The 21,804-nt window shown below is 42.8% G+C and overlaps 1 protein-coding gene across 1 annotated transcript in view; it reads left to right on the top strand.

The window, feature by feature from the left end:
• The first annotated feature begins 540 nt into the window (after window positions 1–540).
• The window catches only part of GOLGA5 (golgin A5), a 32,201-nt gene continuing 10,937 nt past the window's right edge, over window positions 541–21,804 (top strand). The window contains exons 1-8 of the mRNA XM_044229546.1: window positions 541–699; window positions 2,649–3,222; window positions 9,313–9,540; window positions 10,890–11,109; window positions 11,783–11,906; window positions 15,097–15,300; window positions 18,965–19,135; window positions 21,572–21,700. Coding sequence (XP_044085481.1) covers window positions 2,679–3,222; window positions 9,313–9,540; window positions 10,890–11,109; window positions 11,783–11,906; window positions 15,097–15,300; window positions 18,965–19,135; window positions 21,572–21,700 — 1,620 coding nt within the window. The 5' untranslated portion in view covers window positions 541–699; window positions 2,649–2,678. The remainder of the gene's footprint in view (window positions 700–2,648; window positions 3,223–9,312; window positions 9,541–10,889; window positions 11,110–11,782; window positions 11,907–15,096; window positions 15,301–18,964; window positions 19,136–21,571; window positions 21,701–21,804) is intronic.

Below are 21,804 nucleotides of genomic sequence, written 5' to 3'. Positions count from 1 at the left end.
CAAATGTCACCTCTTCGGAGAAACTTGCCCTGATCACACCATTTAAAGTGTTTCCCGACCGCTTAAAATCGTCTCGTTCCATCATTGGTTTATTTAATATCTGTCTCTGCCACTAAAAGGAAGCTCCGTGAAACCAGGGAAACTGTTCTGTATTCTCATCTCCTCCCCTGGGTCCTCAGCATCCTCCTCCGTAAAACCCGCAGGCAAAGGACGAAGAAGAAAAGGAGAAGACTGTCTGGTCCACCTGGGTCTCACGCCCCGCCCAACTCGGGCCTCAAATTCCTTGCGGGCGGGGCACCGCCTGGGTCACCCTCGCGCGCGGCAGCGGTCCCGCCCCCATGGTGGGCGTGGCCGACAATGTTATGCCAGCCGCGTGCGGGCCGTCTCCACGGGAAGAGAGCTACGTCACACGCTCCAGGCGGAAGAAGGGCGTGGCCAGGAGCGAGGACCCCGCAGCCGCCGGCGCCGCCGCCTGAGTCGCTTTCAGGTGGCTACTGTCGGCCCGGGCCGCTCAGGCAGCTCGGAAGTCACTCTGTTTTGGGGTCCTCGCCGTCCTTCCACGTCTCCCGGAAGAGTAGCCGGGCCGCCGCTTGGCCGGGACCAGGTTTACTCTGCCGGGCCCTCTTGCCGCCCGCTGCTGAGTTGGGGGGCGGCCCGAGAGGGCGACGAGGCAGCGTGCACCCCCTCCGCGGTACTCAGGTGAGGCGGCAGCGTGAGCCCTGTTGGCCGGACAGGTCCGCCTGGGGCGTTAACGGCCTTAGGCGCGGGGCTGGCCTCCCCTCAGCGGAGACTCTGGTCTCTCCGCTTTGAAGGGGGTTAAGAGAGGGGACAGGAGAACCCACTGGGGCCCCAGCTGGTGTGGTTTAGTGCCCTCCCCTCTTCTTCCTCCCCCGCCCCAGCCTGGTTGGACCGCTGCTCCCGCTCCAGGGGCTCTGCGAGCGGGGTGGGGAGCGAAGTGGGGGTCTGTAACTCCTCTAGTTGGGGTCCACTGATGACAAATCCCTAGGACGCACCGGCTGACCCCAGCCTCCCTTCCTCTGTGTTGACATCTGGCCTTCGAAGCAAGTCCTGCCACTGCTGTCCGTGGACCCCTCCCCATGCCACCACTGTCACCCGCTCTTCGCCTCCGTGTGGGCCATTTCTTGGGGGCAGTGTTGAGAAATTACTTGAGGGCACTGCACCTCTAAAGTCCGCTGGAGTGAGTTTGTTACTGGGGCCAAGTGCCTGGGGCCCATGTTTGTATTTAAGTTGGGTAATCAATATTAAGGCACGGGTTTTTGTTTTAAAGCCCTATTAACTTTAAAATGGGAGGCGAGATATTAATAAGAATTAATAATAAGAGTGTTTAATTGCCTCATTAGTAAGGACCGCTTGCTGCCCAGTCACCACCACTGTCTACTTGAGAGTAATACTTTACATCTGTAGGGAGTTTTACATACCTCCATTTGATGACACATAAACGGAAATACACAGGCATGTAATAGTCCCCTTTTGTACAGAGCAGGTTTAGAAAGTTAATTTCTTCTTGAGGTTATTCAGATCCTGAGAGGCTGGATGAGAAAGGCAGGAGTTCAAAAAAAGTGGGTTTGGCTGACTTAGATTTGAGTTCCCCAGCTGCCATCTACTCCCCATTTGTGGAAAAAAGGATGTTGTTCCCGACCACATAAAATGTGGTTGTGAAAATGATATGTGATAAAGATAATGAGACAGGAGAATACCAATAAACCATGAAGGGCTGTGAGGGAAAAGCATAGCGTATGAACAGAGAATGATACGACCTAATCTAGATGGAAGGAAAGAAAAGAGCTGTGTTTTGGAGCCGAAGACTTTCAAGTGGAGACTAAGAACAAGAAAGAGTTAACTGAAAAAGCATTCCAGGCAAAAGAAACAATGTGCACATTCAATAAATGGATGTTGATTTTTTTATATAGTACACTTCTATGTCTATAAGGACTAATTACTTTATCGTTCTGATTCATTCTGGCACACCATAAGCTCTCAGGTCTATTTATCAAATAAATGACTATGCAGCCTTTTTTTTTTCTTTTTTAACTTCTGAACTTAGCCAGTGTGCACATAGTGGGTACTGAGTATTTAAATTATTGTAGGTGCACTTTACACAGGTTATGTACACCTAAATTATCCTTAATAGTGCTGCATTTTAACATGAAGACGGATTTAGTATCAGGAGTTTCTTCAGGTTTTAGCACCTTAAAGCAAACTAAAGGGAATTGTTTTTATTTGGCTGTACTGCCATTTTGCCATATTCATGATTTTCTATTTGAATGCTTTTTGCTATATTAACATTTGCCTTTTGTTGAAATAGGAGTTGTAATGGTAGTGATAGGTGTAATGATTATGATAGAAGAGCAGCTTCTAAAATGATGTCTGCCGTGTGTCAGGCGTTTTGCAAAGTTGTTGTTTTTTTTTACATAATTTCATCTTAAAAATGTCCTATAATGTAAGTACATTTAGTTTCCTCATTTTCTATATAAAGCTGCTCACTTTCAGTGAAGTAATTTGCTCAAGATTACATAGTAAGAGGCAGGGTTCGCCTTTCAGTCCACAACTATGTGACTTGAGAGTCTGGTCTTAACTGCTGTGCTCTGCTCTTAGGCCACACTGATCCCATTATGTCCTTTTTACAGGTTCCCCAGTAGGATTTTTCTGCTCCCATCATGTCTTGGTTTGCGGATCTTGCTGGAAAGGCAGAAGATCTTTTAAATCGGGTTGATCAGGGGGCTGCAACAGCTCTCAGTAGAAAAGAGAACAGCGGCAACGTCACCTACAACAAAAATGCTGACTATCCTGAACTTCAGCAAAATATGGATTTGACTTACCAGACTGGATCCAAAGCTGCATATATTTCCTCAGCAGCTGATAACATTAGAAATCAGAAAGCCACTCTCTTAGCTGGCACTGCGAATGTAAAAGTCGGATCGAGGACATCCACGGAGGCTTCCCATCCTGTTGAAAATGCATCTCTTCCTAGGCCTTCATCCCAGTTCGTTCGAAGAAAAAAGTCAGAGCCCGATGATGAGCTGCTGTTTGACTTTCTTAATAGTTCACAGAAGGAGCCTGCTGGGAGGGTGGAAATCAAAAAAGAAAGGAGCCGGACACCTGTTCCTCCGAGTTCTCGGACAGTGAGCGCCAGCTCTCTGGCCACCAGCATAACCGCCGTCAAAGCCACGGAGGAAAATCCTTCTGGGAGCCAAAGCGATGGTAGTTAATTGGCCCTCTGTTTCTTTTAGGGTTAAGCAAATTGGATGTGTTACCCTGGTCTAAAACGTTTTGGTAGTGTTTCTCCTCCTCTGTTTTGTTACCTTTCCCCACTGGTGTAAAGGCAGTCTCTGAAGCATGGTATAAACTAGGGAGACCACTTGGCGTGCTATTAGTCAGCACAGTTACAATAGGGACCTTTAAATGCTGTTGGGTAACTTGACCCAGCCTAGCATCTAAGAATTTCCGTCCAGAATGATTTTCTAAGATATTTTGAAATACAGAACAGTTTTAAGATATGAAAGAAAACATCATTTTGGATTTGGGACGGTCTCATACCATTTCTTTCTGGGATTATAAAATAGGAGGCTGTACTTCACATATATTCTGGATTGTGAGAATTTTGTGTGTGTGTTTTTCTTTCCCCCTTGCATCCCTGAGATGTAAAGCTGAGAGACTGAACTTCAAGTTGAAGGGTTGAAGGCATTGACCTGGTAGTGAAGTAACAGTTTAGAATTCTGGTATTCAGTTGTTTAATTTGCTGTGAAATTACTCTACGCATGTATCTTCTCACCTGCAGAAATGGGGTTAACATGGTAATGTGGCTAATTCAAGTACCTACTAACCACTTTAAAGGTTTTATTTATTTGTTGGTCAGAGAGAGAGAGAGAGCGAGCATGAGCAGGGGGAGCCGCAGGCAGATGAAGAAGCAGGCTCCCTGCTGAGTAAGGAGCCTGATGGGGGACTTGATCCCAGGACCCTAGGATCGTGACCTGGGCTGAAGGCAGACACTTAACCAACTGAGCCACCTAGGCATCCCCTTCCCATTTTAAAATAGCCATGTACATGACCTGTTTTGGCAGAGATTCTTTGTATAAAGTCGATGAATGGAAGCTTGCTATTTTCTTAAATGTTACAATGTCTCCCACAGTCCAGGCTGCTGGTGAATAAAATTCAGTCTTGTATCTTTGAGGTTAAAGTGGTGAAGAGGCAAGTGTAAGGCATTCAAGACCAGATCATGCAGTAGCTGTTGACTAATTATGTACACCCACACGGCTAAATTTCTCCCAGCAGGGTCTGATGGGTTGGACAGACATGTAAACAGATAATTTACATATATTATTAGCATATAGGATAGTAAGTACAGCAGTTGTGATATGGTTAGAGTATTGTGGAGACACTAAGGAAAGTAGCTAATTGTCTGAGGTATTTAGGGAAGGATTCACAGAGGTCTATAATTTGAGCTGGGTCTTGAAGAATGAGTAGAAATTTTTCAGCTGAAAAGAAGAGGGGTTGGAAATCTGTTATCTTGGCATCTAGCATCATTCATTGAAAATATTTCCTTTCCCTTTCAATCTGCAATATCACCCCAGGCATATTATCAAGCATCCATCTATACATCGCTCTGTTTCTGGGCACTTAATTCTGTTTCATTGGGTTGTCTGTTTTTGTACCAATGCCACGCTATCTTTTTTTTTTTTTTTTTTAAGAGTTTATTTATTTATTTGACACAGAGAGAGAGACAGGGAGAGAGAGAACACAAGCGGGCCATAAGCAGGCAGAGTGGAAGAGGAAGAAGCAGGCTTCCTGCTGAGCAGGGAGCCCGATGTAGGGCTCAGTCCCAGGACCCTGGGATCATGACCTGAGCCGAAGGCAGCCAGCCAACAACTGAGCCACTGAGGCACCCTGACCCATGCCATGCTATCTTAATTAATGCAGTTTTATAGTGTTTTGATACCTCCTAGAGGAATTTCTCCCACCGGGTCCTTCAAGAATGTTTTGGCTATTCTTGGATTTTTTTTGTACATCCATATTCATTTTAGAATTTGCCAAGTTTCACAAAACTTCTGTTGGTCTTTTTATTGGGAATCCATTGCTTCTATATGGAAGGTTGGTTGAGGGAGAATCAGTGTCTTTGCAATACTGGGGTTTTTCACCCAGTATAACGTGGTATAATCTCAATTCCGTTCTTAAGTGCCTTTCACTAAGATTTTATTGTTTTCTCCATGAGGGTCTTGCATACTTTTTGTCAAATTTAGTCTTTGAAACTTTTAGGTGATATCTTTTTAAAATTTTTGCTTTCTATTGCTGATATATTGGCCTTTAACACAGAGTAACCTACATAGCTCTTAATCTTCATATTTTTCTGTACATTCATTTAGATTTTCAGCAGTACAGTATCTGAATATTGACAGTTTGGTTTCTTAACCTGTTTATCTTAAAAATCTTTTCCATGCCTCACTGCATTGGCTTATGAAAACCAGTTTTTTATCTTTGTCTTCAACAGAAGGCTTTGGCTATTTCACCAAATATAGTTCGTGTAAGGTTTTTCATAGGTACTTTTTATTGGTGAAGAATGTTTCTATATATCTATTTTGAGTTTTTATGTTAAATTTTAGCAGCATTTTTTTCCTGGATGTAATGAGGTATCTATGATTTATTTTTAAATTTTTGTTCTTTAATATTGATATGGTATACAAATCAATTGACTTTTTATAACTTAAAACCAAACTTAACTTTCAGTTTGCGAATCTTGTGGTTAGGATTTCTGCATTTATTTCATAAGCAAAATTGACTGGTAGTATTGTTAGGTTTTGGTATTCTGGTTATGTTAGTCTTATAAAATGATTTGCAAAGTGCGCTCTCCTTTTCTGTTGTCCTAATTATTTGATGTAAGATTATTTATTCCCTGATTGTTTGCTAGAACTCAGTGGTAAAACGGTCAGGGCCTGGGCTATTCTTTTTTTTTTTTTTTTTTTTTAAGATTTTATTATTTATTTGCGAGAGCATGAGCAAGAGAGAGCACAGACAGGGGCGAGGGTTGGGAGAAGGGGACAGGCGGAGGGAAAGGGACAAGCAGAATCCCCGCTGAGCAGGGAGTCCAAAATGGGGCTAGATGCCAGGACTCTGGGATCCTGAGCTGAGCTGAAGGCAAATGCTCAGCTGACTGAGCCACCCCAGGGCCCCTGGGGTATTTTTAATGGAAGATTTTAACTACTTATTGCATTGGCTTTCCATTTCCTGTTTTTGGTGAGTTACATCTTTTCCTAAGAATTTGTCTATTTTATATACACTTAGGGGGATTATATTTATTTTACTTAATTTCAGGAAAATAATGAAAGTATCACAGCCAAAAAAAACCCATTTGTACATTAATCATTCATATTAACCCTGTAGAAACCAAAGCTTGAACACAGATACTCACAGAAAAATAATATCTGGCACTGTGCTAAATGCCTTTTTTTCAAATAGTGTTAATGAAGTGTAACTGACAGATAATAAATTATATGTACTTAAGTATATAATTTGGTAGGTTTCAACATAGTATACATTTAAAAATTTATTGGCATATTGTTTATGATATATCCCTCAGAAGACCATTTTGCAAGTTTCTTTTCTATTTTATTAGTTTCTGGTCTTTATTGTTAATTTCTGCTTTGAGGTTTATTCTGCTGTTATTATAGCCTTTAAAGTGGATAGAAAACTCATTGGTTTTCTTTCTTTTCATTTTTAATGTAAATATTAAAAACTGTAGATGTCCTTTTAAATACTACTTTGGATGTATCCCATAAGTTCGGATATACACTTTATTTCTTTTGAAAAATTTTTATTTTGGAATTTCAAACATACCAAATTAGATTTTGATGACTCCCTCCAATATTACGTATTGTCTGGCTATATTAATCAACATGGCCATTCTTGTTCTATTTATACCTCCCACTTTCCATCCCTTTTTTACCTCTACTGTCCACAGAATTATTTTGCAGCAAATTACAGATCTCATATCATTTCATCTAGAAATAATTCATTTTATTACCCTAAAAAAATGCGAACTTTATTTTTTTTTTAAAGATTTTATTTATTTGAGAGAGAGACAGGGAGTGTACAAGCAAAGGAAGGAGTAGAGGGAGAGGGACTAGCAGACTCCCTGCTAAGCAGGGAGTCCAAGCTTGATCCCAGGACCCTGAGACCATGACCTGAGCCAAAGTCAGATGGTTAACTTACTAAGCCACCCAGGTGACCCAGAATGCAAACTTTAGAAACAAACATCCACACCATCATCACCCTGAAAATGTAATAATTCCTTGATATGATCTAGTGCCTAGTCATTATTCAAATTTCCATTCCTCATAATTTTTTCTGTATGTTGAAATGCACAAATCTTAGCTATACGGATAAACGGCTATACCTATGTAACCCATGCTTTTGTGATAACGCTTCTTTGCTCCCTTCCCTCATGTCCCTTTCAGTTAATCTTTCCATCCCACTTCCCCAACTACCACTGATCTGATTTTTTTAACCTTAGTTTTTGTCCTAAAGTTTCATATAAATGGAATCATGTAGGATGTACACCCCCTTCTCTGACTTATTTTGCTCATCATGTTAGTAAGATTCATCCTTGTTATTGGGTATATCAATAGTTTGTTCTTTTTTATTTTGTAGTATTCTACTGGAGATATACCACAGTTTATCTCTTCTCTTTTATGGACAATGGATTGTTTCCAGTTTTGGGTTATTGTGAATAAAGCTGCTATGAACATTTTTGTATTTGTCTATTTGTAGGAAAATGTTTTCATTTTCAAGCCTGGCAGGGGAGTCACTGGGCAAAATGTCACTGGGAGTATTTAATTTCATAAGAAACTGCAAAACCGGGGCGCCTGGGTGGCTCAGTGGGTTAAGGCCTCTGCCTTCGGCTTGGGTCGTGATCCCAGGGTCCTGGGATCGAGCCCCGCATCGGGCTCTCTGCTCGGCGAGGGGCCTGCTTCCTCCTCTCTCTCTGCTTGCCTCTCTGCCTACTTGTGATCTCTCTCTGTCCAATAAACAATAAATAAAATCTTTAAAAAAAAAAAATGAAAAAAAAAAGAAACTGCAAAACCTTTTCCCACAGTGGTTTATATCATTTTGTACTCCCACCAGTAATCTGAGTTCTAGCTGCTCCACTTCTTTGTCAACGTTTGGTGTTGTCTTTTTAATTTTAGCCCTTCTAGCAGGTGTGTACTGGTTCTCACTGTGGTTTTAATTTGCATTTCCTTGATCACTGAAGATGTTGAGAGCTTTTTCATAAGATTATTGATCATTTGTTTATCTTCCTTAGTGAAGTGTCATCTCTTTTGCCCATAGTTATTTAGTCCTTTTTATCAAGATACAGTTCACTTTTTAGCACAAACATAATTTTTTTTAAAGTGAATAAAAAATGCATTTGGATAGACACCTGGGTGGCTCAGTTTGGTTAAGTGTCTGCCTTCAGCTCCTCAGGTCATCAGGTCAGGCTCTCTGCTCAGCAGGAGCCTGCTTTTTTTTTTTTTTTTTTTTGTTTGTTTGTTTTTGTTTTGTTTTGTTTTTGTTTTCCTGATGCTTTTTTTTTTTGGAGCCTGCTTTTCCCCCTTCCCTCTGCCTGCTGCTCCCCCTGCTTGTGCGTTCTCGGTGCTCACTCTCTGCCAAATGGATAAATAAAATCTTCTTAAAAAAACATTTGGATCACGTTTAGTCGAAAACAAGATGAATCTGAATTTATGAGTCTCTGTCTCTTTGTATAAGGCCTTTTAGATTCCAGTTAGGTATGTAACAAATGGCTCTGACCTATGATTACTGTCTTTTGCCTTGAAACCCACAGCTTTTCTTTTGTGCTTTTCTAGTATTTTCACTGTTGAGACCTTCCTCTTGTTTTAGAAAATGCTTTAGAGATGGAGGGAGACTGAAACCCTTTTTTCCTAATCCCAACCGTTTAGATTATCTCTTGATTTTCTTCTTTCCAGAACTGTATTCTTGTGTCTGTTGTTTATCACCATTTATTCAGTATATCCAAAATTTGAGATCCTTAGAGATCTACAGCCTCCATGGAGATGAATGAAATTTCATCAGAAGGAAATCTTTTGAGAATATAAGTTTGCAAAAAAAAAAAAAAAAAAAAAAAAGAAAGAAAGAAAAGAAAAAAAGAATATATTTTTTCTTTTTTTTTTTTTTTTTTTTAAATTTTAGCTACAGCAGTCAACTTGAGCCAAAAGGCATCCTACCAAAGTAAGCTACTAATGTGTATGTGGTGAGTGTTCCAGTATAATAAAAATGGATTCTTTTTTTTTTTTTTTTTTCCAGTAACCTCTAATAATTCAGATTCTGGCCATGAAGTTCAAGAGGATTCTTCAAAGGAAAATGTATCATCAGGTGCTGTCCCTGCTGACCACAACCCAGCACCTAGTCATGATGGCAAATCACATGAACTGTCTAATCTTCGATTGGAGAATCAGCTGTTGAGGAATGAAGTTCAGTCTTTAAATCAAGAAATGGCCTCATTACTTCAAAGATCCAAGGAAACTCAAGAAGGTAGAGCCTTATTTAAATTGTGGAGGGTTGGGAATTTAACATTTCAAAAATAAACTGAAAACCTGATTACATCGAAACTTAGAAATATTTCACATTAGACTTACAAAACCCAGTTTTCATAGAAATATAGGGCCCAGATTTAGAAATAGAACCAGTCATCCTCCTACTAATCTGAAACAGAATGTTGCCTTTGTGTGGCCATTCCTTAGGAGTCATGAAATTTAAGAACTGGGGCGGTTAGTAATTATCTGGTTCATTTGATCTCTTCTGAACCTTCAGGGGAGCTGTTGATGAACCAGAGGTGGGATTAAACAAAGGAGTGGATACCAGTAGACAAGGTCACAGTATTGTACTGCTCCGGGGGATGTAAAGTGGACATGGAATTCAGTTTGAATAATACCCTCTGGAAATACCCAGTGAAGTGGCCCTAGAGTAGAAAACTCTTGGATTCCTCAGAAATGGGTAATTTAAAAGTAAATAATCTCATGAATGAGGTGATGGGGGTGGACTGTGTTAGTCTTAATATAAGTGTGGATGAGGGAAACCAAAAGGAAGAAGCAAAGAGGTCTCTGCCTTTGTTCCTGGCAGCAATTAGAAAGGAGTGTGGGGACAGTAGGAAAAGTTTTGCCAAGACATGGATGGAGGCCCAGAAAGTTTAGGGCTTGTTGGACTGACTTCAGAAAAACCTTCAGTTTACCAGACTATTAAAGACCTAGAAATAGAGCTTTTCCTGAGACCCTGTAGAGTTTGCTTCAATATAAAAAAAATTTTTTTTGCTTGCAAACTGGTATTTTAAATGTGTGAGTGTGGAAATCTGCACCACATTGCTCTTCTGGCACCAATGTCCTAGACTTTTTTTTAAAAAATAGCGTCTTTTTGCTACAGTAATCAAGAGAAACACATTCTCTCCTGTTTTTTATCTTCAGGTTTTGATTTTGTTTGTTTTGGTCTTACTGTGGGGTTCGCTCTGTGCCCTTGATTTGTATTTGCATTCTTCCTGTCACTAGCAGAACTCAGCAAATTCACCGACTGGGCTGCTCTTCTGAATGCTGCCGTATACTGGTTTGGATTCCCAAATGCTTTAGGATATGTCTAAGAAAGATTGTTCTTGTAGAAAAGCAGCTACCATTGTGCCCTTTCCAACCTATTAACTGTGATACAGGTGGGAACATTGGCCCTGAGAAGTGGGTATCCTATTTGAAGCAAATAATTTGAAGACACTTGTAAGCTCTTGATTTTGGTAGTAAGCACTATGGGGACACAGAGGAGAGTCTGTGTACTCTGAGAAAGTGTGTCTGCTTGAAGAGAGAAATCTCTTTCATTATTATTACTTTTTTTTTTTTTTAAAGAATTAACCAAAGCAAGAGCAAGAGTTGAAAAGTGGAATGTTGACCATTCAAAAAGTGATCGAATAACCCGAGAGCTCCGCGCCCAGGTCGATGACCTGACTGAAGCCGTGGCTGCCAAGGACTCGCAGCTGGCCGTGCTGAAAGTGAGGCTGCAGGAGGCCGACCAGCTCCTGGCCACACGCTCCGAAGCCCTGGAAGCCTTGCAGACGGAGAAATCACGGTAGCTCATCCTGGTGATAGTGACAGAGGGACTAGAAAGATTCTTCCCCGTGCAAGTAATGATGAACACTGGAGTGTAGACTGTTTTATGAAAACTTAGCTTTCGAAATTTAGGGAGAGATCATTTAGCTTTGGTAATGTTGTAAATGTGCGTGATTACAAGTTGATTTATTACTTTATTACTTGCAATTGAGATGCATTGTTAGCAAATTCTGAATTTAAAAATATTTGAAGAATATAGTGTCCTTAACTTTTTTGGGCATATAATGACATGTGGTCTGTGCTTCTATTTGGATGCCTAAAAATATAGGTTACGTTCCATTAAAAGGCAAAAAGATTTCTTTAAGAATATTTTAGTCAAAGCATCTTTATTTATTTATTTTAAATTTTAGGGAGAGAGGGGTGGGGGAAGGGGCAGCAGAGGGAGATGGGGAGAGAGAATCTCAAGCAGACTCCGTGCTGAACGTGGAGCCCAACACGGGGCTCAGTATCACGACCCTGAGATCGTGACCTGAGCCGAAACCAGGAGTCAGATGCCCAGCCGACCACGCCACCTCGGCGCCCCAGTCAAATCATCTCTTTTGTGCCATCAAGCTGATGCCTTGATAGTTATTGCACCTTCTCACTTGGGCACGGTGGCAATAAGTCCTTTCAAGTGATGCCTTTTCTTGTAGAATAATGCAGGATCACAGCGAAGGCAGCAGCCTGCAGAACCAAGCCCTGCAGACCCTTCAGGAGAGACTGCACGAGGCGGACGCTGCCCGGAAGAGAGAGCAGGAGAGCTGCAAACAGATGCAGGTTAGAAAGGAGCAATGCCTTTCTGCTGTCTTAGGACACAGTTAGTCTGTGATAAAATCCTGCGGCACGTTCTCAGAAAAATCTGTTTCTGTGACAACAACTAAGTATTTGAAAAGTTAGCCTGATAATTTGCTAAATTTACTTAACCTTATGTATTGGATTACAGTGAAAATAAATTTCAGCATCCTCTATGATCCATCAACAAGGCATTGACAGGAAGTGTGGGCACTTTTCTTCTGAGATGGTCTTTGATGGGGTGGTGCACAGGTTGGGCAGTGGTCCTAGAGCAGCCCCTCAGCACCCCTTTAAGAAAGGAATACACTTAGGGGCGCATGGGTGGCTCAGTGGGTTAGGCCGCTGCCTTTGGCTCAGGTCATGATCTCAGGGTGCTGGGATCGAGTCCCGCATCGGGCTCTCTGCTTGACATGGAGCCTGTTTCCCTCTCTCTCTCTGCCTGCCTCTCCATCTACTTGTGATTTCTCTCTGTCAAATGGATAAATAAAATCTTTAAGAAAAAAAAAAAAAAGAAAGGAATACACTTAAAATAGTTTATATTCAGTAGAGATGGATTTTTTTTTTCACTTTATTTTGTTGTGCAGCCAACATTACCATTATTTGATGAAAAGCTGATTTGGGGGGGCACCTGGGTGGCTCAGTGGGTTAAGCCTCTGCCTTTGGCTCAGGTCATGATCTCAGGGTCCTGGGATCGAGTCCCGCATCGGGCTCTCTGCTCGGCGGGGAGCCTGCTTCCTCCTCTCTCTCTGCCTGCCTCTCTGCCTACTTGTGATCTCTCTCTGTCAAATAAATAAGTAAAATCTTTGAGAAAAAAAAAAAAAAAAAGCTGATTTGGGCCCTCTTTTTTTTTTTTTTTCAAGATTTTATTTATTTATTTGACAGAGACAGAGATCACAAGTAGGCAAAACAGCGATGAGAGGGAACACAAGCAGGGGGAGCAGGAGGAGAGGGAGAAGCAGGCTTCCCGTCAAGCAGGGAGCCCAATGTGAGCCTCAATCCCAGGACTCTGGGATCATGACCTGTGCCGAAGGCAGCCACTTAACGACTGAGCCACCCAGGCGCCCAGTCATAAATTTTCTTACATAATACTTGGTCTATATTTAGATTCCATAAATTTGATAGGTAAAAAAGTAATTCCCATGCCCAGTTGTTCTAAACAGAAGTGTTTTCCACTAACAGTGCCTCAGAATTTAGGCATAGAGTACACCATATGGTGTAGCAGTTCTGTCCTAGGTGTGTACCCAAGAGAATTGAAAATATCTGTCTACACAGAAAATTGTACACAGATATTCACAGCAGCATTATTCACAATAGCCCCAGACTGGAAATATTATACATATCCTTCAGTTGCTGAATGGGTAAACAAAGTGTGCTATATGCATACAAGGAGATACCATTCAGCCATAAAAAGGAAAGTAGTCCTGATTCATGCTATAACATGGACGAACCTGTAAGATGTTAAGTGAAAGAAGGCAGACACCGAAGGCCACATATTAGATGATTTCACTTACATGAAGTGTCCGTAATAGATCTACAGAGGAAAATAGATTCATCATTGCCAGGGGCTAGAAGGAACAGAGAAGTGGTTAGAGGATCTCCCTTTGGGGTGAAAATGTACTGATATTAGGTGGTGGTAATGGGTGTACAATTAACTCTGAATACAAGCAAACCACTGAACTGTAGAAGGGTGAATTTTTTTTTTTTTTTTAGATTTTATTTATTTATTTGACAGAGAGAGATCACAAGTAGGCAGAGAGGCAGGCAGAGAGAGAGAGAGGAGGAAGCAGGCTCCCTGCTGGGCAGAGAGCCCGATGCGGGACTCGATCCCAGGACCCTGAGATCATGACCTGAGCCGAAGGCAGCGGCTTAACCCACTGAGCCACCCAGGCGCCCCTAGAAGGGTGAATTCTATGGGGTGTGAATTATATCCCAATGAACGTATTATTAATTGAACTAAGTTTTTTTATGTTTAATTAAGGTGAATTAACAAAAATCAAAGTTAATAAACAGAAAAATTCAATTCTTAGTTGCATTAGGCACATTTCACGTGTTTAGTAGAGATTAGCGTAGTCCTCTTGCTCTTTTTATTTAAAACAGGAGTTAATATTGGATCAAAGGTTTATGGCTTTAGCTATTGGTGTGTGAACTGTAAATGCTTTCAGACTTCTGCCTCACCTGAGTGTTCTGGTGATGAGAACTTTGGAGAATAAAAGTAAAATAAAATCTCAGAACTAGATAGGCTAGTAAGTGATAGGCATGTGTTTTTCTAGAATGTGCTTTGGAAGTTTCTTAAGCTAAAATAATTATATTTAATAGTTAATTAGAAAATTTGAAATAGAAGGAAAATGTTAACATGCTATTTAAAAAGATGTAGCTGTTTACTTAACTCTTCGTTTTGCTTTTTTTTTTTTTTTTTAAGATTTATTCTGTTTATTTGAGAGTGAGAGACTTAAGCAGACTGCGAGCTGAGCGCAGTGCCTGATGTGGGGCTTGAACTCCTGACCCTGAGATTGTGACCTGAGCTGAAACCACGAGTCAGTTGCTTAACTGACTGAGCCATCCAGGTGCCCCTTCATTTGCTTTCTGATAGACTTTCTGTTTTATTGATTGATCAGCTTATATCAGGCTGACCAGATGCACCTTGGAAATATCTTAAACAGATTTCCATTTCCAAGCATCATGTTGGAAATTCCAAGTCAGTAAGCCTAGGGAAGGCTTTGGGTGGTGGTTATTTGTTTAAAACTCCTTAATTGGGGCATCTACATGGCTCAGTCAGTTAATTGTCTGCCTTTGGCTCAGGTCATGTTCCCAGGGTCCTGGGATCGAGCCCTACATTAGGCTCCCTGCTCAGCAGGGAGTCTGCTTTTCCTTCTCCGTCTCCCTCTGTGCTCTCTGTCACTCAAAATAAATAAATCTTTTAAAAAAAGAAAAAAATAAATATAACCCTCTAATCGATTCTGATGCATTGCCGTGTTTGGGAGCCAACAACCTTCGAGTCCCTAGTCTTCAGTTCGTAAAAAATGAGGTGTTTTGTTTTATTTTTTAATCTCCCTGTTATGTTGTTGGGCTGAACTAAAAAAAAAAAAGAAAAAAAAATCCTATAAGACATCTGATTGGATATATAAGATATATTTCAGAGGACATGATCTAATGATGATATAAAAATGTGTCACAGAGTGAGTTTGCGGCACGCCTAAACAAGATGGAAGTGGAACGCCAGAATTTGGCCGAAGCAGTCACTCTGGCAGAAAGAAAATGCGCAGAGGAGAAGAAGAGGGTTGAGGAGCTGCAGCAGCAAGTCAAAGTGTGCAAGGCTGGCTTGGAGTCCTCCAAGCAGGAGCTGGCTGACTACAAGCAAAAAGCTACTAGAATCCTCCAGGTAGGCAGGAAATGTCTTGGATGTTAACATCTGCCAAGTTGGAGACGCTTTCGGACTCCGTCTAGGTCTGCGAGAGGATTCATTCGTGTTTTCCCGGGTTGGCTCACTTCAGGTGACTTCCTGCACCAAAATGGCCCTTGTTCCTACTGCCTTTCTTTCTTTTTATTGACAATTCATTCTGCCACGGTCTGGTGCAGGTCTTCACCTGTCACCTTAAACATGGCAATATCGACATTTGTCATTAGGCAGCCATTTTACTCTTCCTGGCGGATTCCCCATTGAGTTTTTCAGAGCTAGTGATCTTGGCCTCACGCAGCTTTTCCCGTGTCACCTCATGGAGTCCTTGGCTTCTCTGTCCTTTGCCTCCTGAGGGAAAGGTATCCATTCATCTTTCTCTAGGAGGGTTTTCTAGCCTGTGCGCTGGTTCCTCTTCTGCTGTATGGAAGCTCTTCCTCCTAAGTCTGTCCTGTCTCCGTTTCTTCCTTTCTGCCGCCATTTTCTGGCTCAGCTTACTCAAGAGCATACGGTTGCTTGGTGGAAGATCAAAGACTAGGTCCTGGAACTCCTGCTTAAGGAGAAAACAACGCTTTGTCTTTTTTGACTGCTTGGATCCATTTCCCTGTTGTTTTCTTCAGTATCAGACTTATTAGAATTATCGTAAATATGCCGTCTTTATTTTAGAGCTGTTAACTCTAACTCCTTCGTGTAATTTCTGTCTCTGATACATTTCTGAAACTCTTTTCCCAGATACCTTTAATGACCTGAATACATATTTTCTTTCTTTTCTTAATTTCCATCCACTTTGATTGGGGTGGAGCACTGGACACCGTTAGTCCTGCCTTCTTCAACTCCTGCCTCTGGTCCCACTCGAGCTGCCGTCTCTCCCTGTCCTCTCTCACTGCTCCTGAGTCTCCAGAGACCGAAGAGTCCATTCAAACTCAGGCCGCACCCCCCTCACTGCTTCTTAGGTGATGTTATCCTGTACTCACTCCGCTTCTCTCTGTCACCTCGATGTCACTTAAGCGTGTCTCCCAGCCTCACGTCCCCCCCGGTTTCTGAATGCCTACCAGGCTTCTCTGTGTGGGATGCGCCCCTCTCCCCCCAGCTTCTTGTTCATTCCCCAGTTTCCGCAAATAGGACTCCTTCTTCCCAGGCAGTAGAGCTCGAGCCATGATACCGTTTGGATTCCACATCCGTGAGACAGCACGTCCGTTCCTCCAGACTGTTCTTTCCGATTACTTCTGCCGTGTCACTCTGATTTATCATCGAGCACCCAACTATCCACGAGGCATTATGATAGATGCTGGGGGTGTGTTTTCTTCTGTAAGGAGCGTTCAGTTAGCAGAGGGACACTGAGGTACTCGATGTGACGAAGTGTTTGATGCAGTAAGCCCTTAAAATCTGCGAGGGGACGTCAGGGATGACCGGATGACGCGGGGTCAAAAGGAACTTGAAGCATGGGTGGGAAGGCTCGTGGTAGGGAAGAGACTTCAGACAGAACGGCTGTCCCAGAGCAAGGGGTGTCTGAGGGAGCATGACATCTTTACTGGACGCCAGCTGGTTCCTCTGCTGGAGCGCGCAGGCTTGGGGATCAAGCGGGGGCCGGGGGCAGGGGGGAGAAAACGCAGTGAGGGGCAGAAGCCAGACCATGGAGGGCCTCACATCCTGTGCAGAGGAGTTTTGGTTTTTATCTCTGAGGCAGCGGTAGGGGGGAGCAGTGAGAGACTGAGCAGGGGGAGAGTTGGCACTGGGCGGGGCCCTCGGGAGGTGCTCGGTAGGTCTCTGTGGACATTGACGGGTGGGGACGGAGTGGTGAGGGGGGATGGTACAGAGGAGCGTCTCAGAATTAATGGTGAGAAGTGACAAGGACAAGGTCTAGTTTGTGGCAGTGAGAGTGGCAGATGGGATAGGTGGAGGCATGTAGGAGGTGGGGTGTGTGCGTCTTAGGGATTCAGCTGGAGGAAGGGGAACTGCAAGTGGACCTTAGAAGGACTCGTTTCCGGAGCGCATGAGCCATACGCCCCGCGTGGTGCAGCAGAGACCAGGAAGGAGAGGAGGCTGGCGCCGATGGGCGTAAGGACAAGTGACAGTGAGTTTGCAGGACTGATGTGACACCGAGGTGGAAGTTTCAGGAAGGCAATCGGAAGTAGAGGCCTGAAGCTCATCACAGGGGGCTGGGCCTTTACTATATTGGGGGGCAGAGAGAGAAAATTATGTGTGTTATAGAAAATATGAAAAATACAGAGAACTTTGAAGAAGTCACCCATAATTCTACCACATGAAAAGAAAAATTACTTTTGATGGAGGAGAGCGCCTCTCAGGTCGTAATGTTGAAGGCAGAAGAGCTGATGGCCCTTCCTGCTGGCCTAGAATTATAATTACAGCGCTTCTTAAACTGGTCTTCCCACATAGAATCTTTTCTTCTAACTCATCCTTTCTACCAGTGCTCAGCAAACTTTTTCTGTAAAAGGCCAAATAGTATATATTATAGGCTTTGCAGGTTCTATGTAGTCTTCATCATATACTCTTTGTCTTTTTTTTTTTTTTAATCATCCTCTAAACATGTAAAAATCATGCTTAGCTGGTGGTCTGTACACAGAGAGGCCACAGGCCAGATCTGGCCATCAGCCATAGTTTGTGAACCCCTGCTTGATACCACCGCCAGATTAACCCTCCTGAAATGATCTCTGGTCAGGTCACTTCCCTGTCTACTTTTTAGTTGTTTGTTTTAGCCCACCAGATAAAAGTCAAACATTTCAGCCTGGCATCTGAAGCCCCCCAGATTGACCCTAACATCCCATCCGAGCGCATCTCAACAATACTTTCTTGTACGCCCTAATGCTTTTGCGTTACTACACTTTGTCCTGTTCTCTCCACACCTGTTAAAATCCTAGCCGTTGGGGCGCCTGGGTGGCTCAGTGGGTTAAGGCTTCTGCCTTCAGCTCGGGTCATGATCCCAGGGTCCTGGGATCAAGCCCCGCACCAGGCTCTCTGCTCCGCAGGCAGCCTGCTTCCCCCTCTCTTTGTGCCTGCCTCTCTGCCTATTTGTGATCTCTCTCTCTGTCAAATAAGTAAATAAAATCTTTAAAAAAAAAAAAAAAGTAATAAAAAATAAAATCCTAGCCATTTTTCAGGATCCGCATAACTGTGCTTTCAAGTAAAGCCTTCTCTTCCCCAGTAAGTGGTTTCTCCTTGGAACGCTGCAAGTCCTCTTAGCAGATGCACCTCTCAACTTTTTATTGCGTTCTACTGGACACTTGTAACTTCCTTTTTAGTTTGTAAGGCAGAGGGTACCATCCCAAATGAGAGACCTCTTCATTGCATGGGACTCTGAGCAGAGTGCCAGACCCATTGTAGGTGCTCCATCAATATTTGCTGAGGAGCATGTGATGGGGATAAAAAGCACGAGAAAGGATGGCAAGAAAATACGGAAATCTTATTAATGACAAATTGACAAATTTTCAACAGTCACATGGTCCTGGGGACTAAAATCCAAGACGGTGTACAGCAAGGCCCTGATGAGTTCTTATCTCAGTGTGGGCTTTCTTTGATGGAGAATGTAATTGGACTATTTCCGTAGTGGCTTAGTTGGTGTAATATTAATGGTATTCCGTATACAAGCTAATGTCTGTTTTGCTTAAAGATACTTCTTTTTTTATAATAGTCTAAAGAAAAATTGATTAACAGCTTAAAGGAAGGATCTGGATTTGAAGGCCTCGACAGCAGTACTGCTAACAGCATGGAGCTGGAAGAACTTCGGCACGAAAAGGAGATGCAGAAGGAGGAAATACAGAAGCTGATGGGCCAGATACATCAGCTGAGAGCCGAACTGCAGGTAAGATCGAGTACGGCTCTGCGGCACGGACAGCCGCTGGCCCCAGCGATCTGCCGGCGAGTGGTGGTGGTCTGTATTTTGGGAGAAGTGTGTTAGTGAGAGGGGGTGGAACTGGTGTGGGAATAGTGGTCGCCACGTAGTAGTGCATCTAAGGCGATCGGTTTCCTGTCCATCGAGGGACAGTGAAGTCCTGGGAATAACACACAGAGGTAACTAGATGAGATCATTAGACTCTAACCTTATGCCCACCATATGCCAGGCATCTTGTGGGCTCGGGGTTACAACAAGGATCCAGACAGAGTCTTCATATTTATTGATCTTACAATCTAGTGGTTAAAAAACAATTGAGATCTGGGCTTGTCTATAAAACTGGGACATTTTCTGATACTGGAATGGACACAGGGACAGTCCCTTAATTATAGTTTCACGAGAAATTTTAAGATTTGTAGTTTATGGGTAATTGCTGTTTTTAATCCAAAAGTAAGTTGGACTTTTTGTTTAGATTAAACATGGAGCCTCTGACATAAATATTATAGGAGGAGCCTCTGAGAATGAGGGAGGACCAGGTGTGGGCTGATAAGCCTTCTTCAGAAGAAAAACATTTTGCGAAGAATATTCATCCATGCATTAACTCAGCAAATTATTGGTTCATAAGATGGGCGGGACCTACAAGAAGAAAGTGTGGACGTTGTAAGGCCAGGGTTTCTTACCTAGAGTGTGGGCTTGAATACCAGATTTGGATAGAGGTGTCCCGTCTTTGGCACTTAGTAGATCTGTTACATGCACGAGACGCTTCATCTCCTGGAGCCTTAGTTTTCTCATCCGTAAAGTGGAGATAAACACAGGTTCTCCCGTGGATAAAGATACATGTCAGAGGGCCAAGCATTGTTCCTGACACGCATCAGGCCCTCAACAAATAGCAGCTAGTGTCACTTCTGGACTTCTTATTGGCAGAGTACAAGAGCTGATCAAGGCTTATCCTTATAGTCTGTATGGCTGGATTTTGTTTTCCTTAATTAATTTTGAATGCCAAAGACTTCAGTCCTGTGAACCTAGAAACTGAGTACATGCTAATCCTATTTATATCTTGTCTTATTTATTATATTTGTATTTGGGTGAGATTATAAACAATATGACTCGTTTTATTTAATATCCTTACCCCAGCGTCATTGAGGACATTGAGCATTTCTCAAGAAGTTGATAAAATCTACAGTAAGGATTATGGTATATCTAGCAAAATGGGAGAATTGTTAATGCCTGTAATAGCTAAGAACTTTCTGGACAGGCATTGCACTAACCTCTCAGCGTCCGCTGCCCATTGATTCCCTGCTGTAATCCCCCAAGGGAGATGGTATATTCTCATTTTACAGTTTGAAGAAATTCAGTCACAGAGAAGGAAAGTCGCTTCCTATAACTAGTAAAGTAACAGGATTAGAACCCTAGTCTGTCTGACTCCCGAACACGTGTTTTGTTTTGTTTTTTCCAGAATATGTGTTACTACCCACTGCTCATACTATCTGCCTCTCAAGAGTTCATCTCTTTAAGTCAACTTGATGACAAAGATTAGAGTACCTGCTACTAACCCCAAAAACTCAAGGAGAGAGGGAAATAATTGTACTTCTTGCTGCTTTCCTCTAAATCCACGAGGCTGTGTAACTGGAGTAGCACGCTCCTGTTCTTATCTGGGTGTGTCATTAATCCCCTGTTCTTTCAAACAGTACCTGAAGTGCCAGAGTTTGCATAGATGAATATAAAAAGACTGTGCCAAAAGATAACAAGCAAATTAAGATGCTGATTTTAATCTCTTGTAGCAATGTATGGACAGACAGACGCCTGCTTAACCCGTACAGGGGGTAAATATAGAGACCTAGAATCATGTTCTTTGCCACTAGTAGATTCCACAGGAAGTCTAGAAGGTGGTTTTTGAGTTTGAAGAAGAGAGAATAATGATGCTAAGTGAAGAAGTAAGAAATAGAGAAAGATGAAAGAGCAGATAACGGTAATAAAGCCAAACAATGAAAAAAGAGGGTAACCTCAGGTGAGATGAGAGAGAAGTTCCATTGCTACTGGACACCCACGTGTACAAACTATAACCTGCAAGTCCAGGGGCCATCTTATGGATGTTATGTTTCTGTTCCTTTGGAAATTGTTAGCTTTTGGTGAGAGCTGTACTGTCCAGCCGCTGCTGCCATCCTCATCCAGCCCCGGGCTTCCCGCACTGTGGCGGCTCTAGGGTCCGTCCGTTGCTCTCATGGTGGGCTGTGGCGTACTGTGACGTGTCTGCCTGTGTACCCCCTTCGGGCGGAGACCATGTCTCACTTGTCCCCATCCCTCTAGTGCCTCCTGAGCCCAGTTCGTGGCACAGCGGGAGTACTTGAAAGATGTCGAAATGAACAGTTGATTACTGCTTTCACATGTGGGGCTCCGTCGTTTCAGGATGTGGAGGCACAGCAGGTTAGCGAAGCAGAATCAGCAAGAGAACAGTTACAGGAGCTGCAAGACCAAATAGCTGGGCAGAAAGCCTCGAAACAGGAGCTGGAGGCCGAACTAGAGCGACAGAAGCAGGTAGCGATCCTGTTTGTTTGTTTGTTTGTTTTTAAAGGTTTTATTTATTTACTTGAGAGAGAGCGAGCATGCACCCCGGTGAGAGAGCGTGAGTGGGGAGAGGG

The sequence above is a fragment of the Neovison vison genome, chromosome 13 (genome assembly GCF_020171115.1).
Source record: "Neovison vison isolate M4711 chromosome 13, ASM_NN_V1, whole genome shotgun sequence".
NCBI classification, from domain to species: Eukaryota; Metazoa; Chordata; class Mammalia; order Carnivora; family Mustelidae; genus Neogale; species Neogale vison.
This window is presented reverse-complemented; position numbering and strand designations above follow the sequence as displayed.